The sequence below is a fragment of the Aquila chrysaetos genome, chromosome Z (assembly GCF_900496995.4).
Source record: "Aquila chrysaetos chrysaetos chromosome Z, bAquChr1.4, whole genome shotgun sequence".
Lineage (NCBI taxonomy): Eukaryota > Metazoa > Chordata > Aves > Accipitriformes > Accipitridae > Aquila > Aquila chrysaetos.
Window position 1 is genome coordinate 31,838,908 of NC_044030.1, and position 14,237 is coordinate 31,853,144.

A 14,237-nucleotide genomic window follows, 5' to 3' on the forward strand; every position below is an offset into this window, starting at 1 on the left:
TTATTGTATTTGGTATAGTCTGTCCAGACATGTTAGGCAGTGAAATCCCTCCTGAACCACACAAGGTTGGGCCTCCACGTTCATAGGAGGATAGCAGTGGTTCTGGGAGAACACACCATGTTGTTATGCCTGCCCCAGGAATCTGCCTTGTTCTTGGAGGAACTGGGGGAACACATTCCCATCAGGACTGCATGCAGACCCTCATCACATGATCTGGCAAGTTAATAATCAGATGGGAGTTAGCTCATATCCATTTTTCTCCACTGACTGCAGGAAATGTGAAAGACGAGGTAGGGTAGGGCAGGCAGCTACGAGTGTATTCTGATCTGACTTATACTTCCCTTGTTATTCCACTGAGTTCAGCATAAAATGCCCAGGGCATGTCTGGAGGCAGACACACTTCTGTCAGCTGTTTGAGCTGGCTGATGAGAACCAGTCTATTTTTCCTGGTTGTAAGTGCATGTATAGGTCCCAAGTCATAATCTGTCCCGCACAAACTTTCCACTAAAAAGAGAAGAGAAAAAGCTGTTTACGAATGAAAAGGACTGTTGTTTTGCCCTCAGAAGGTCCTTTAGTGCTGGCAGAAAGGCTATGACTGTGCAACAGCAGGAGGAACCCCGCAAGGATATTGTCCTTCACACACCAGTGAACCTCCTCCCAGCAAGGACACTGCAAGTCCCGAGAACCGATTCTACGATACCATGTTGAGTTAGACCAGTTTTCCCTAGGCTGTGGTAACTGAGGCAATCTATGCATTTAAGTTCCTACTTCAGCCTTGAAATTTCTTATGGTCACGCTCCCTTCATGCTTCATTTTAATGTAATGTTGGAACTTGCACCAATCAAGCTATCTTTTACATCTTGAGAACAGGCCCAAGATTAAGTTGTTGACACAAGAGTTTTGAGCAGTTTCCAGAACACAATGATCAAATCCTGTTTTTACAGGCTTCATGTCAAAGATTAAAAACTGATTTTATTGGGTAGCACAAAACATGGTAACAAATGCAGTATATACACAATTAGACTATATAAAACACTCCTTTGAAAGGTTCTTCCCTAGCATTCATCTTCACAAACTGTTGCAAAACTGTTACATAGCCTCAGAAGCTTTTGCTTGAAGAGCAGGCAAACAATTTCATCTTGCAGTTGCAGTCAGATTTTCCCATCTGGATTTATGGCCAGCAAAGACAAACCTGCTATCCCACTTAGCGCTATGCTCATTTGGCACTTCTGAAAACTGAAACTGGGGAACTGGGGTGGGGGGTGGGGGCTGATCACTGCCCGGTAACGGAGGGGATGGTAGAGTTAAACATGCAATTTTGGAAGCCCTATCAGACAGAGTCAGTGACAGATGGTTACACAAAACTCAAGTATTAAATAGCATTTTTCTGTAGACGTTGAATTATAAAAAAGACAAGGGCAGCCCAAAAATTCTATACTTTGTTGGAAATAAATTCAAGCCTGGAAATACCAAATTCTCTTCTCTGCTGCAACTATTTAGACTTGCTCATTGCTTAAAGGAATAAGTTTATACCAAAGCAGCAAAGAAGAAGAAAAAAAAAATCTTGCTGAATATTCAAAACTTGTTTCCGAACAGACAGTGCACCATTTTTTGTCAGCTCTGCTTTCCATGCATATTTGCCACTGCCAGGAAAATACCTGAAAAGGCACTGTGCCTTCCACACTTTGGATGATGTTTAATGTAAAAACCCTAAAAGAGGGACCTAGTGACAGATTTTCAAAGTGGCTGGACTTGACTCTAAGGAACTGGATATTATTTGCGTCTACAACTTGCTAAGCTCTGCCCTTGCAAATAAAATTTCTGCTTTTTTGTGGCTTCAATAAACAAGACAATAATGTATGAAATTTTACTTTGAAATTTTAGAGAAAACAACACTCTTACTTTGCTTTTTAACAAGACCAAAAAGTAAGCATGAGAATTACAAAACCACTTCAAAGAGGCAGCTGCAAGCATCATGTCTGTCACTGCTGAGAAGCAGAAATCCTGGACCAGCAGAACTTCCAGCCTAAAATCTTCTAAAAGATAACAACTTGCCCTAAAGGAAATCACTTGCCATAGGGACAGACTTCAATACAGTGAAAGAGTAAGTGAATTGCCAATCTCTGTTCTGCACCTTTGCAAAAGCCAAACATTCTACCAGGACTCATCAGCTCTGCATCATTTGCCTCATATATGCCATCACTGACTTCACTTGTGTGAGGTATAATTTGTCTGCTAAATAAAGCAGGGCAGTGATTTTTGATCTTCTATTTTTTATGATTTGCACACCTATACATTTTCTACTACATCCCTGTGTAGCAAAATCAATACTCTTCACAACAGCTATGCTTCACTCTTTTTCAAACACCTGTAAATAGCGCATGGTCCTTGGTTTGATAAAGACTGCTATATTCTGATTGCCAGTGTGGGAAAATTTTAAAGCAGAAGGCTACTTAAATAGGACATCCTAAGGGGGACAACTGTCCTCTCAAGCTCATGTATCTTCCCCCGCTTCAGATGTACTGAAATCTCTCTGTACTTGAATATTTCTAAAATTCATTTTTTCTGTTGGTTTCACTTCATATTGGTGAAAGAATGTCTTAACTGCTAGATTTTATTTAACCAAATATTCTGATTCTTCACTTAGGGGCAGTTATAACAGCTTTGAAGTGTATTTTTACTATCTCCATCCAAGTAGAACTTCTCACTAACTTTTCTGAAACTGAGAAAGTTCTCAATTAAGTAGACTGTGATGGCCCTTTTCTGTTCTGCACAAGCCTTTATGGGCAGATTAGGATGTGACAAGTGCTCTTTATTCAAACTTCAGTGAGGCAAGAAGTATTTCATCTGAATTCTGCAACAAAACCTATCTTTTAAGGCTAACTTTCTTCATAAGCACATGAACAAGTAACCAGAAGCTAAGGAGATGCAAGGCCTCATCTCATATATACTGACTTTTTGTATATGTTTCTTTTCTGTGCGGTAAAAGTGAGGCCTTTTGAGGTAGTCATCTCTCACCTACTGTGCGAAGTTGTGGTTTTTTGTTTGTGACCTGAATGTTTCATCAAATACGCAGTCTTTGTTGTTATGTTGGTGAGGTGGCTGATGTCAGCAAAGAGAGCAGTAGGGGATTTGTTTGTGTGACAAAGTTGCTCTTCTTATGGAAAACAATCTGGCTGTTTTCACTGGCATCACCCTTCCCTCTACAAGCATTTTAAAGGCACAGTTCAAACTGTGCCAGTTGTGAAAAGGGGAGAGTAAAAAAACACCCCTGCAATTTCAGTGAACTTTGCTGTTACATAAAGTGTTTGGCAGCTGCAAGGACAGCCAGAGATGTTCTGTAACCCATGATCTGGGGCTACCACACGCTTGTGCACATGCTTTGCAAAGCACAGAAGCTCAAACTCTTCTTGGTGATTTCCTAACTGGCTGTCAGTAGCAGCCCTGTTGTTACATTCATGAATGTGTCCTCCTGTAATACCAAAACACAAAAGGCTATAACTAGCATTTCAGCTTTCTCCTGGCCTCCCAAAGCCAAGCCTCAGGTCACTTACAGTCTGAGAGGGGTGGCATGCTGGGGAGCGACATTAGCTGTAAGGACTGTAGAAGGGCAGGCTAGGTGACAGCAATGGAGAAAAAGAGGGGCTTTCAGGATTACAGCCTCCACCACAAAGAGGCAGTGGCTTACAGCCCCAGTGCAAACAGGTGACTTGGGCAAAAGCAGAAAGCAGAAAACGCAGGTAAGTATGGAGGCTAGAGCTTCCTGTGCCTTCTTCCCCTTTGAGGATGAGCTGCTATCCCTTCCCCTGCCTGTCTGAGGGGAATAGCTCTGGCATCCAAATAACAGCCACAAATGCAGGGAGCGCTGGGTGGAAACCCCTCTGTGAGAGGGTGAAGAGCCTCATACATCTGAAGACATGGCAAGTGCTCTGAAATAACCCACTGGAGCATGTGTGACTAACCAGCAGGGAAGCAGGGATCCTCCACTTCATACTCCGGACACCTCTGGTTGCTGTGCGCTTTTCCATCAAACCATTATGTCAAGACAGCCTGGCAGCTGAGGCAGGCAGTTCACTCTCAGATAGGTCCTCCTTCTGCCTTTGCTGCCATCCTCACTCATACAGTGAAGCGATGGTCCTGTTCCTGCTGCCGTTTGTGACCTCTATAAATCTTCGATTGTCCTGGCCATTAGCTCATTGTAAAATAGGGAATAATAAACATTTATGCCCATAATTCCTAGTTACCACGCTGTATCCCAGTCCTACAGCAGCCTCTTAGAATTGTACCACTTGAGTTGTCAGTTGTGGCTGTTTGATAACGCTGTCTTTTGAGCTCTGAAGAGTTAATAGGGGCAGTTGCTTCTATCTTGCATTCTTAACTTGCTTCATCAGCTCCTTTCAATACTCCCTCCTCAGCTTGGGAGGAGTTTATTTTTCTGGGGAGTTGTCATTTGCAGGGAGCATACACCACTCTGTCACCAAGCCAGGCGCCACTCTTCAGAGTCACTTGAAAGCTTCAACATACTCCACAGGAAGAGAGGACAGGCCTGCCTTGCCCCAGTAGTCAACGGCACGCACTCTGTAAAAGCCGGAGACCGAGCTTCCTGCAAATGAAAAGGTTAGAAATGGTCACTGTGAAAGGCTGACACCTGTGGTGCTTGGAGGATGTGGAGCAGGCACAACTCCTATAAAATGTAGGTTTGTGGAATGGGCTGGGGAAGTGGTGAAATCAGTTCTGCACCCTATGTGTGTCTGTGCCTGTCTAACTAAAAATGATTATAAACTCCTCATAGCCAAGTACTGGCTCTTTTTCTTTGTTGGACCAAGGACCTCCTCTCTCCTCATTAGGGTTTGCAAGTACAGCTACAGGACTGCTGTCCCAGCAGCCCCTTTGGAAGAAGGCTACAACATCTGCTGCAACCCACAACTAGAAATTTCCTTTTTTCTGACTTACTTTTCTGCCTGAATTATGCCTTTGGAACAGGTTATGTGGGGACAGGATCAACAAAGAAGCAGAACAAGAAACATGCAGGCTGACTGAAAACCCTCTGTTCAACTCAGGAAGCAGCACCACTTGCTCCAAAGGTATGTGAGTTGATGTTCTGTGGCTCTGTTCGTTTTCATCCTTGATCCGGTTCAAAGAACACAGCCTTCACTAGCAGAGTCTTTAACCTCACAAGCAATATAAATGGTTTTTTTTCTCATTTATTTACTTGATTTTTATGTGTGCTTTACTATTTAATTTTTTTTTCTAAAGAGTAAGAATGCTAGAAATAATAAATGAGAAGGAAGTACCTAGCAATAAAGGCTGCTGAGATGTGAGATTTTTTTCAAGCAGTCTTTTCTTTTTTGTTTTTGAAACAAACAATTAAATCTGGTAGGTTCCCCAGATGTGCAGCACTAGATGATAATGAATCCTAATTTCAAAGATTTGCCTTAGCCATGATTTACAGTCTTTGCTTACCTGTGTAGCCTTCACATTGCAATAATAGCTCTGAACTTTATTGTGCACCCACTGCTGATGCTAGGCCTTTCCCAGGCTAAGATGAGCTTGTGTTTCTGGTGAAAACCTCTCTGAATGGTTCTTTATTAGTATCACTTTGAGGCAAGGTCTGTCTGTGTTTCACACAGCTCTGATCAGTGCTTATTAGTAATACTTGTTGGACAGTCACATTGAGGCTTAGACCAGATTTGGTTAAAAAAGCCCCCCAAGAAACACCCCCCCCCCCCCCCCCCCCCCCCCCCAAACATCACTACTTTCTTTCAGTGTTTTTCATCTGGGTATGTTTCTATTGTCTCTAGGCTGTACTTGAGAAGAAATGGCCACAGGCTCTGGGAGAAGCTTTGCCTGTTGACAAAGACGAAACTCGATGCCCTGTAATGTGAAACATGTAAGACTTAGGCAGCCAGTCAGGGCTAAAGAGAAAGCTCTAGGAAACAGCAAAAAGAGGGCTCTGTCCTTGGCTAGGTGTTCAGATAGCCGGGACAAAGTGTCCTACAGGAGGACCTCTTCTGTTCTTACAAGGGAGCACCTCAGTAGCTTAAGATTGCCAAGCCATAAAAGGGTATGGGAACAGGGACAGGTGACCACAGTGAGAGCAGAATTGCAACCTTCCCCTGGAGCAGCTCAGAACACGCTAAATGCAAGCCAACCAACCCCTCCATAGAAGGTGGACATGACCTCCCACTTATTTGCGTGTTGATGCCATATCCTTAGGCAGTCTAGTACCTCAAGACTCAGTGGTATAAAACAAGTGTTACCAAGGCAGTTTGCTCCTACTTCCCTACCCCAGAAGCATTGTACAAATTTAGGCAGAGACATGGCCAACACCTGTGGGACTAAGCCCAAACCTTAGACTTCCCTTGCTGTGAGCCCACTACCAAGAGCACAACATCAAGCTCTGGTCACATGGAGCAATTTTTTTTGTTCTCATTTTTGCATGCTTCTACACCAGCTACAAGTAGAGACAAAAGTGCTGCTTTGCCTCTCAGGGAGCTTGCCAGGCCTGCAGCTGGGTGACTTTCGTGTCTGTGACAAGGTATTTACTCATGGCAATACTAATAATGTCCTCATGACTATTTGTCCATTAGTGCTTGTCCTTGAGAATAAGGCTTTCACTGAGAACATGGTCCTAAAGGAAGGGACTTGCTCTTATTTGTGATGGCAGTGTATGTCACTAGCAAGCTATGTACCTTCAGTAGTTATTAAATGATGTTTCACATACTCATGAGTGGCACTACTAACATGACGAATTACATAATATGCATATTCTTGCCATACCTGGACTGTAGACCCAGAGAGTGAATATTGTGTCTTTGACATTAATCCGCTGATATGCTTTTCCATCTGGTGAGAACTCCACTTCAAATGTCTTTATACATCTAGAAAAGAAAACCACTTAGCTCAGTAAATACAACTGATAATGCAGTGAGCAATCAAATCCTAATCTCAGGGCCATTTCAAGAAGGCCAAAACCAGGAAATATTCAGTTGACTCATTCCTACCAAATGTGGGATAGCATGCATTGTCAGTATTAGGAAGAACTGCAGCTCCAACAGCCCACAGAAGAACACCCAGACTGACTTGCTATATTGGGTATTTGCAGCATCACAAACTGTTAAGCATCTTTTACTCCCAAACCAGGGTTATCAAGCCTGAAGCCTCTATGAAGACTGGCTTGAAAAGGAGCTAAGTCAGTGCTTCCTGAGGGAGTCTGGATGTACACTGGGTCATCTCTGACAGTTCACCTACAGAGGGTTTCCAGTCTAGTACAGCTTGTTGGAGCAAGGAACTGGAGGTTTTCTCTTCCAGCTCACATCCCTTACAGGTATGTGCAAGATCCCACTTAGGCACTTGCTGCTAATACAACTTTCATCATGGATCTTCCTGTCTGCTATGCTGAAGGCAAGTCCCTCAAAAAGCCATTGGATGGTGGTGAGCAACAGGCAGATTCCCTTGCTCAGACCACAGATTAGTCAGGGTTGCTCTTCGTAGTTACTGCATGTAGGTCCTACAGTTCATTTTGTCAGACAAATGCACTGTAGCATCTCTAAAGGAGCAAGTAGTCATTAATTTGTGAACTCGTTTCACTTTCTAGGACTGGTGGCAGCTTAGGGAGTAATGTTATGATAACTTGATTATATCAGTTTTATTTTTAAAGCTACTTACTTTGAATTTACACAGCCATCGTCCCACAACACAATGACCTGCCCCTTTGTGAGAGGGATCAAACGAACACTGGTCACCTGTCCAAAGACACAAGCCCATGTAAGAAAACTGTACAAACCAATCAGCCAGGTCAGATTTCTGTGTTCATCCTTCCTTACTAATTATTTGCTTTGATTTTTTCCATTGAGACTGGAGAAGAAACCTAAATTCCTGTCTCTGTGGCTTTGCAGCCTATGTCTCCAACCTGTCAACCCTGCAGCGTACCTTCAGAGGTTCTGGGCACCACTATGAAAGTGAGTGGGACTGAATGAGCAGATACCGATGTCTAATCTATGACAGCCATGATCCCATTTTATTTTTAGCTATCAATTATTAACTGGAGACCTGCTGTCACGCCTGGTACCACATGATGCAATTTTAAAAAAGATACTGCACTTTCCAGTACTACATTATTATTTTCCCACTATGGATAAACTTGCATTTATCTCAGTGATGGCTCCTATCACTTGCTGTGGAATGCTTTATCTTGAATTATGCCTTGGACAGTGTTCTCATCAAAGGATAGAAGAATTGTTTATTTACTAAGTGTTTTAACAAATAATAGGCCCAAATGCTAGTCCAGCTCTTCTTAGTGAGACTTAAAGCAGGAAGCAGTTTCTAATCTGGTGAATGTGACAGTAGAATACAACGCGTACTTGATCAGGAACAGATCTGGGTCTTGCACAGATGTGGATCAGAAAGACTGAGGGAACAGGAAAGTCTTGCTTCAGTGTCAGGATGCCACCTTCAGGAAACGGGAATGGGCCTGTTGCCACCGGGTCCTGTGGAGCCAAAAGAGAAGTGTTGTGAATAATCTTGCATTACAGCACCTGAAGGCCAACTGTTACATCAGTGTAAATTGACTGTGTATTTACTTTGGGACTGTAAATTTCCAGTAGAGTTGGTGCTAATAAGTGGCTTACAGCCATCAAAGTTCTTCAAGCTGGGAGACTTCTAGCTTGCCTGTTTTCCAGCTCTTCACGAAATGGAGGGTTTGTCCATCTCACAAACTAGGTTGATCACAAACGCCCTTTAGGCACAATCTGTCACTTTTAGTAACCTCCAGTGGGTGCCTTTCAGGCTAGTGGTCTTTACAAACCACACCCCTGTCTCTTAGCTATGGATTGCCAGCGTGCAGTGAAAGCTATTGCTAGCTACAACAGCTACTCAGCTAGTGTGTGAGGATGAGGTTTTACCAGATGGCCAAAACTATCTAAAACCCTGCTGCTGCCCTTTGAAGATCTGATGACTCCTATAGTATCCCAGCAGCCTTAGCAATAGTGGGTTATGGTGACTGGGAAAGGAAGACATAGTACTGTACACCAAAGTCAGAAGGCAATCACCGTCTATGGGCCCTGAAGGGGACAAAGGTGGCCTCCTTTATTTTAACCCGTGGGTCTGAATGCATAGGGAAGCTATGGGAGAGGGAGCTAACGTGGGGAGAGGACACTTACTCCTCAGTCCACTCTGGGGTGCATTCAGAACTGGTGAGGATGAGGGGAAACTGCAGGCCTCCCTGTGAGCCCCTGAGAGATGTCAAGCATCTTCTGAACTTGCACTGGGTAGTTTCCACCTCAGGGAGCTGTTTGTTTTCTGTTATTGAGAGGGATTCATTTCAACTCTCTAACACAGCAATTTGGCCCTTCTGTAACATACAGAGAGCCATGTGACTTATTTGGGGAGACAGAACAGAAAGGGTCTCCAAGCTCATTGAAGTTTCAGAGAGAAAGTGGAACTTACTCGGGAACAACTCTGCCTCTTTAGTTAAGAGTAGGCTAGCAGCAAAGCTGGTCATCTACATTAGTCTCTTGTATAACATAAATGCGAAGGTATCAGTTGTGTATCACCTACATTTCTCTGCGTGACTTCAAGTGCATTTTCACATGCATACAGGATGTGCATGACGGTGGGCTAAGGAAATTTTGACTACCTGAGCTGATTTCTTGTCTCTTTAGCTGTAGTTAACCAATTCACAAGCACTTTACCCATACAACACTTCAAGCAAACACATGGTCATACCTCAGCATCCCTTATTTGCTGGAACTGTTCTGGGGAAGGAAAGTCAGGGCTTCCTAGCTTTTTCCACTTCAGGTAGGGATTAGTTTGGTTGTTATCCAGGTAATATGTCACATACACCAGCTCTTTAGGAACACAAATGAAAGAGAGTAAACTCTTTACTTAGATTTAAAGATGAACAAGAATAAGTTTAGCAGAAGCTGTTTAAGTCTACCTTCTCAGAAGTGATTTCAGCACTTTGGCGCCTGCTTCCACTGGCAAGTCATGAGGCTAGCACTCTTACAAGGCTCTACAGTTTTTATTTGCCAAGTTTAAATTTCAAGCTATTACTTCCATAACCTGAATTGAAACCCTCTTATTTATTGCACAGGTGCTGCATTCATTTATTGGACAACTGCATCAGTTGTGTAATCATGTGGTCATGCTGGCTGTCTTGGAGTCATTCCAGTAAGGGAATTGTTGCCTGGCAATATCCAGCCAAGAACACTGAGACCAATAGCTTTCCAAAAAAGTAGCACTTGCAGCTGCCATTAAAGGCAGGGTCAAAGTGCAGACATTAGGAAAGAACCCTTTCCTAGAAGAGCACCATCATATCTCAGAAAATCTGGGCGTGCCCAAAAGATGAGAAAGTTAACAAATGAAACTCACTCTTGCAATGAAAGGCAACTCAGCAGAAGTGTTTCAGCAGATGTTCTATCCTAAAGATCAATTATGTGAGTGCCTACATGATGTTTGTTTACCTCTAAGTTTGGGGAAGTGGGTGGCGTTCACTGTGACGGTGCTGATGTTGGATGAAGTCCTGTTATCCTCACTTGAATACATCAGTAGAGTAGCTTGCCAGCTGTCTGAGGGTTGCATCTCACTTGGGGTGTGCACAGATGCCAGGACACCAATTGTGCTGTTTTGAGTGCTTTCGCCTTCACTGCTGTTCACTTCTGCAAAAATCTGCTTTTCTCCTTTAAAAAATGTGACAACTCTGTAAGCATCACTGCTAGTCAGTCCTGTACCAGTTTCTGATACAGGAAGGGTCAAAACATGGGGATCTATAGGTTGACCTATGTTCTAGCTTAATTTATCAGGCATAGCATTCAGTCAGGCTTATTTTATAACAGCAGAGCATGCACTTACTACAGCAGTTCTTATGCTTAGAAGTTCAGCTAGCAAGATCTAAGCATGTAACAGTGAGTTAGAATCTTCCTTTATTATGCTGCATGGGTCTTCCAGCTGTGGTGATTTCTTAAAGACATTTACAGCCTCATGTGATGGCACAAGAGGGAGGGAAGTACCAGTCAACAAAAAGGGAGTGGCTGGCATACAGAGGGTATAAACAAAGCAGTAAATTAAATCAAATGGATAACAGACTGTCAGGAACTGAGCTATTAATTTCTCAGAGGAAATGAAGTTTCATTTTAACACAGCTAATAAACAGAGGGTAGGAGAAACCTGCTTTTATCAATGGTGAGATGGCTGGAATAATCTCTCTTAGGCAGGAAGCTCCTAGGTAGAAAAGGTTATTGATGTGCTCTTTAATCAGTGGTTACTATACCTAGCAGTGCCAGCAAGCCCATGACAGTCAGCACTGGTTTCCGCACCATCTGGACATGAGGTGGCTTTGTATTGTTCATCTGAAAACGTGCTGTCAGAGTCCGCTGTGTGAAGTAATGGGGGTAGTAGCTCAAGAAGGCGTTGTCATTACTTAGCAGTGTATAGTTGATGGTGTTGTTGGCCTTGGCAATGAGCAGGTTTTGATGTTGGATGATTACCTGCAAAGTCATAGAGAAGATGGAACTTCACACTGGAGAAAATCCAACAAATACACAATGTCTGTATTTTCTTTAAAACTTTACACCACATTGAAAAGAGCTGTCACTCTGCCATTTAGAAAAGTTTAAAAAATTAAACTGTTCCTCACAACTCTTGGAAAAACTAATCTTTAGGTGATACATTAACCACTGGAAAATTTAAAGTACCCACATAGTTTTGCCAGTAAAAAGTCTCTGAAATAACTATTACTAGTATTCTGCATAAATTATGAATATATTTCCTTGGCTACTGCACTACAAATGATGCTCCTCTGTCTTGAATATTAAATTAGTAATCTGGATTTATCATCTGAATTAAATCTAAATGATTCTGCAATTCTGGAGTTACTTTGTACCCATTACACAAGTGTCTGGGAGCTGGTCCTGGATTCTGTTCCGCAATGACTCATTTCATCACTTGGTGCTAACATGGAATTAGTTCTCCCAGTATTTCACTGGTTGCTGTGCTGCTTTCCCACAAAATGTCAGAGCTCCCAAGCTCTGTTTACCAGATTGTGCCTAAATATCAGAATCAAACAGAACTTCAGAAGGCTGACAACTGAATAGGTCTCATAATTCCATCCCTGAAGGAACACAGGGCTCCAGCTCCTATCCACCCAAGTATTAATTTCCCATTGGATGTGTCTTTTTTTCTCCCTTCATATCACCATGCCATTATAAACACTGTTGTTTGCTCTCACAAACTCCCTGCAATGCAGTCAGTGACTTGTTGCTTTGGAGAAGACTGCTTCTGTATGCAGCCTAAAGGAGCTGGGACCCTTTGTCTCCACAGGAGCAGCTGATAAGATGTATCTTGTTTCTGGGTGATACACATGCCCCCAGGTTTGGGAATTACTACTTTGCACATGAGTGCTTGGACTCTGGATGCTGTATAAGGTAGCAGCTCACAAAGCAACAGGCCTGCAGTGGGAACTATTGTTATGCAGCAGCAAGAGCTGAGCTTGCTCTGGGGCCAGGCTACAACTCCTGCAGGGGCAGGAATGCTAAGCATTCTCTTCTTCTGCTTTTCTGATCAACAGCAGTAATTACTAGCAGTAACTAATAAGACCACGTTTACAGTCATTATCCAAAACCAAAGAATGGGCTTATGCTGAGAGCTTAAGGTACTTCTTAATTATACCTGGTGTCTCTTGATGAGATAAAGTTATGAAGGAGCTGGGAAATAATGTCTCACATAAGTGAGGTGATAGCTAGCAGTAGTGAGATAATAGTAGTAGTATTACATGAAGAGAGGATGTGTGCGTATAGTCTTATCAGGTGGATCTAACTGGGGGACTGTATACAGTATCTGACACATTCTCCAACACATGGAAGGCTAGTTCTCAGTTGAGGGAAGATGAAGAAAATTAATACAAACTAAATAAAGCTACAGAAAACAGACTATTCAGGGAAACTCCAGCTGTATCAACAGGGAGCTCTCCTTTTGTTGGATCTATTGTTCTGAGTAGCTGCTTAAGAATTGACTGTAAGTCTACTTTTGCAACTGTGTTAACGCATCAGGTGACCCTGCTGTGACAAGACTGTCAATGAACTGAGTTACCTTTAAAACCATAGCTGCATAGGTCACATCAGCTCGCCACAGTTGTGGAATGGACCATCCAACCATTGGATCTGCTTCATCGTTGTATATGGCAACAGAAGCAAAATTTGGAAACAGCTTCTGAATTTGTTCAACTGCTTCTACTTCCTGTTGCAAGATGTAGACAGAACTCCCACCTCCCTGCAACAATATTTCATATCTGCTTAGTGAAAGTGAGCAAACAGTAGTAAACACACAGATGTAACATACAGACATAAACATATTCTGAAAACACATTCCTGGAGTCCCTGAGGAGCTGTGGGCCAGACAGTATTATTATTTTTACCTAATCCATTACAGCAAGTGCTGTTTGCATGAGCTCCTCCTAGAATATAAAATGGAAAAGAGGTGGAGGAGTTGTTTCCCCCTGGGAATTAGGCAAAGGCAAATTTGCTTCGAGGTGAGGTCTTGCAGCTGAACATCTTCAAAGTTTCATTAGAACAGGTAGCCATTCTTCCTGCTATAGGCGGACACTCATCTGGAAATCAACTTCATAAATGAAAATAAAATGTAACGTGGATTGAACTGATTAAAAAAATAGCCTTAAACTGAAATCTTGGACTGACCTTCTTATGGAGAGAGATGTAGTCCAGCCTTACACCAGTCTCCCCTGTGAAGAAGTTGGTTCCATTGTAGCAATGACACAGAAGACTCCAGCACATGGGTGACTTGGGTAAGGGGTGGAAGGAATCCCCAGGCCCTCCAAATTTTAGTAGAGGACTGGCTGCTCTTAATCCTTCTGAGCAAGCATCATAATAGTTGAGAAATCCTGAAGTGCAAGCAGATGCATATATTGAAGATGATAACTCAAAACAGAATCTTGATATAAAACTTCAGGGAGACTTTATTTATAACTTTATTATTATAACTTCATTATTGCATTTATTGGCAGGATCTCATATACTGGGCCTACTCTTTCCTGTGCACTGTCAACACAAGAAGATGTCAAAACCTGAGCTGCATTCACAAAAGGTCTTGTGAGGACAAGTTCCCAAGGCATGCATATGTCAATGAACAGTTTTCCTTTTACTCCACCTTTACCACCTTAACCCCAGTAACCTTAATTTATATCCAAATAATGAACTGCATCTTAGTGTAAATCCTGTTCTGTT

The 14,237-nt window shown here is 42.6% G+C and overlaps 2 protein-coding genes across 10 annotated transcripts in view; one reads left to right on the forward strand and one right to left on the reverse strand.

Moving 5' to 3' along the window:
* Positions 1-952: 952 nt before the first annotated feature.
* IDUA (alpha-L-iduronidase) overlaps positions 953-14,237 on the reverse strand; it is a 48,901-nt gene continuing 35,616 nt past the window's right edge. Inside the window, exons 6-14 of the mRNA XM_030003813.2 lie at positions 13,692-13,894; positions 13,087-13,266; positions 11,270-11,486; positions 10,464-10,679; positions 9,727-9,848; positions 8,364-8,489; positions 7,669-7,745; positions 6,781-6,881; positions 953-4,603 (exon numbers count right to left, since the gene is read on the reverse strand). Coding sequence (XP_029859673.1) covers positions 4,503-4,603; positions 6,781-6,881; positions 7,669-7,745; positions 8,364-8,489; positions 9,727-9,848; positions 10,464-10,679; positions 11,270-11,486; positions 13,087-13,266; positions 13,692-13,894 — 1,343 coding nt within the window. The 3' untranslated portion in view covers positions 953-4,502. The remainder of the gene's footprint in view (positions 4,604-6,780; positions 6,882-7,668; positions 7,746-8,363; positions 8,490-9,726; positions 9,849-10,463; positions 10,680-11,269; positions 11,487-13,086; positions 13,267-13,691; positions 13,895-14,237) is intronic.
* SLC26A1 (solute carrier family 26 member 1) overlaps positions 4,502-14,237 on the forward strand; it is a 38,703-nt gene continuing 28,967 nt past the window's right edge. For 2 of the 9 annotated variants that reach the window (XM_030003808.2, XM_030003809.2), the window contains exon 1: positions 5,002-5,084. Coding sequence is in view for 6 of the 9 variants with exons in the window: in XM_030003802.2 (XP_029859662.1) it covers positions 4,665-4,693; positions 4,984-5,084; positions 7,857-7,961 (235 nt within the window). In the remaining 3 variants the exon portion in view is untranslated. Of the gene's footprint in view, positions 4,746-4,983; positions 5,085-7,856; positions 7,962-14,237 lie in introns of those variants that run through there. The other 7 variants (XM_030003803.2, XM_030003802.2, XM_030003805.2 and 4 more) reach the window with 7 other exon arrangements.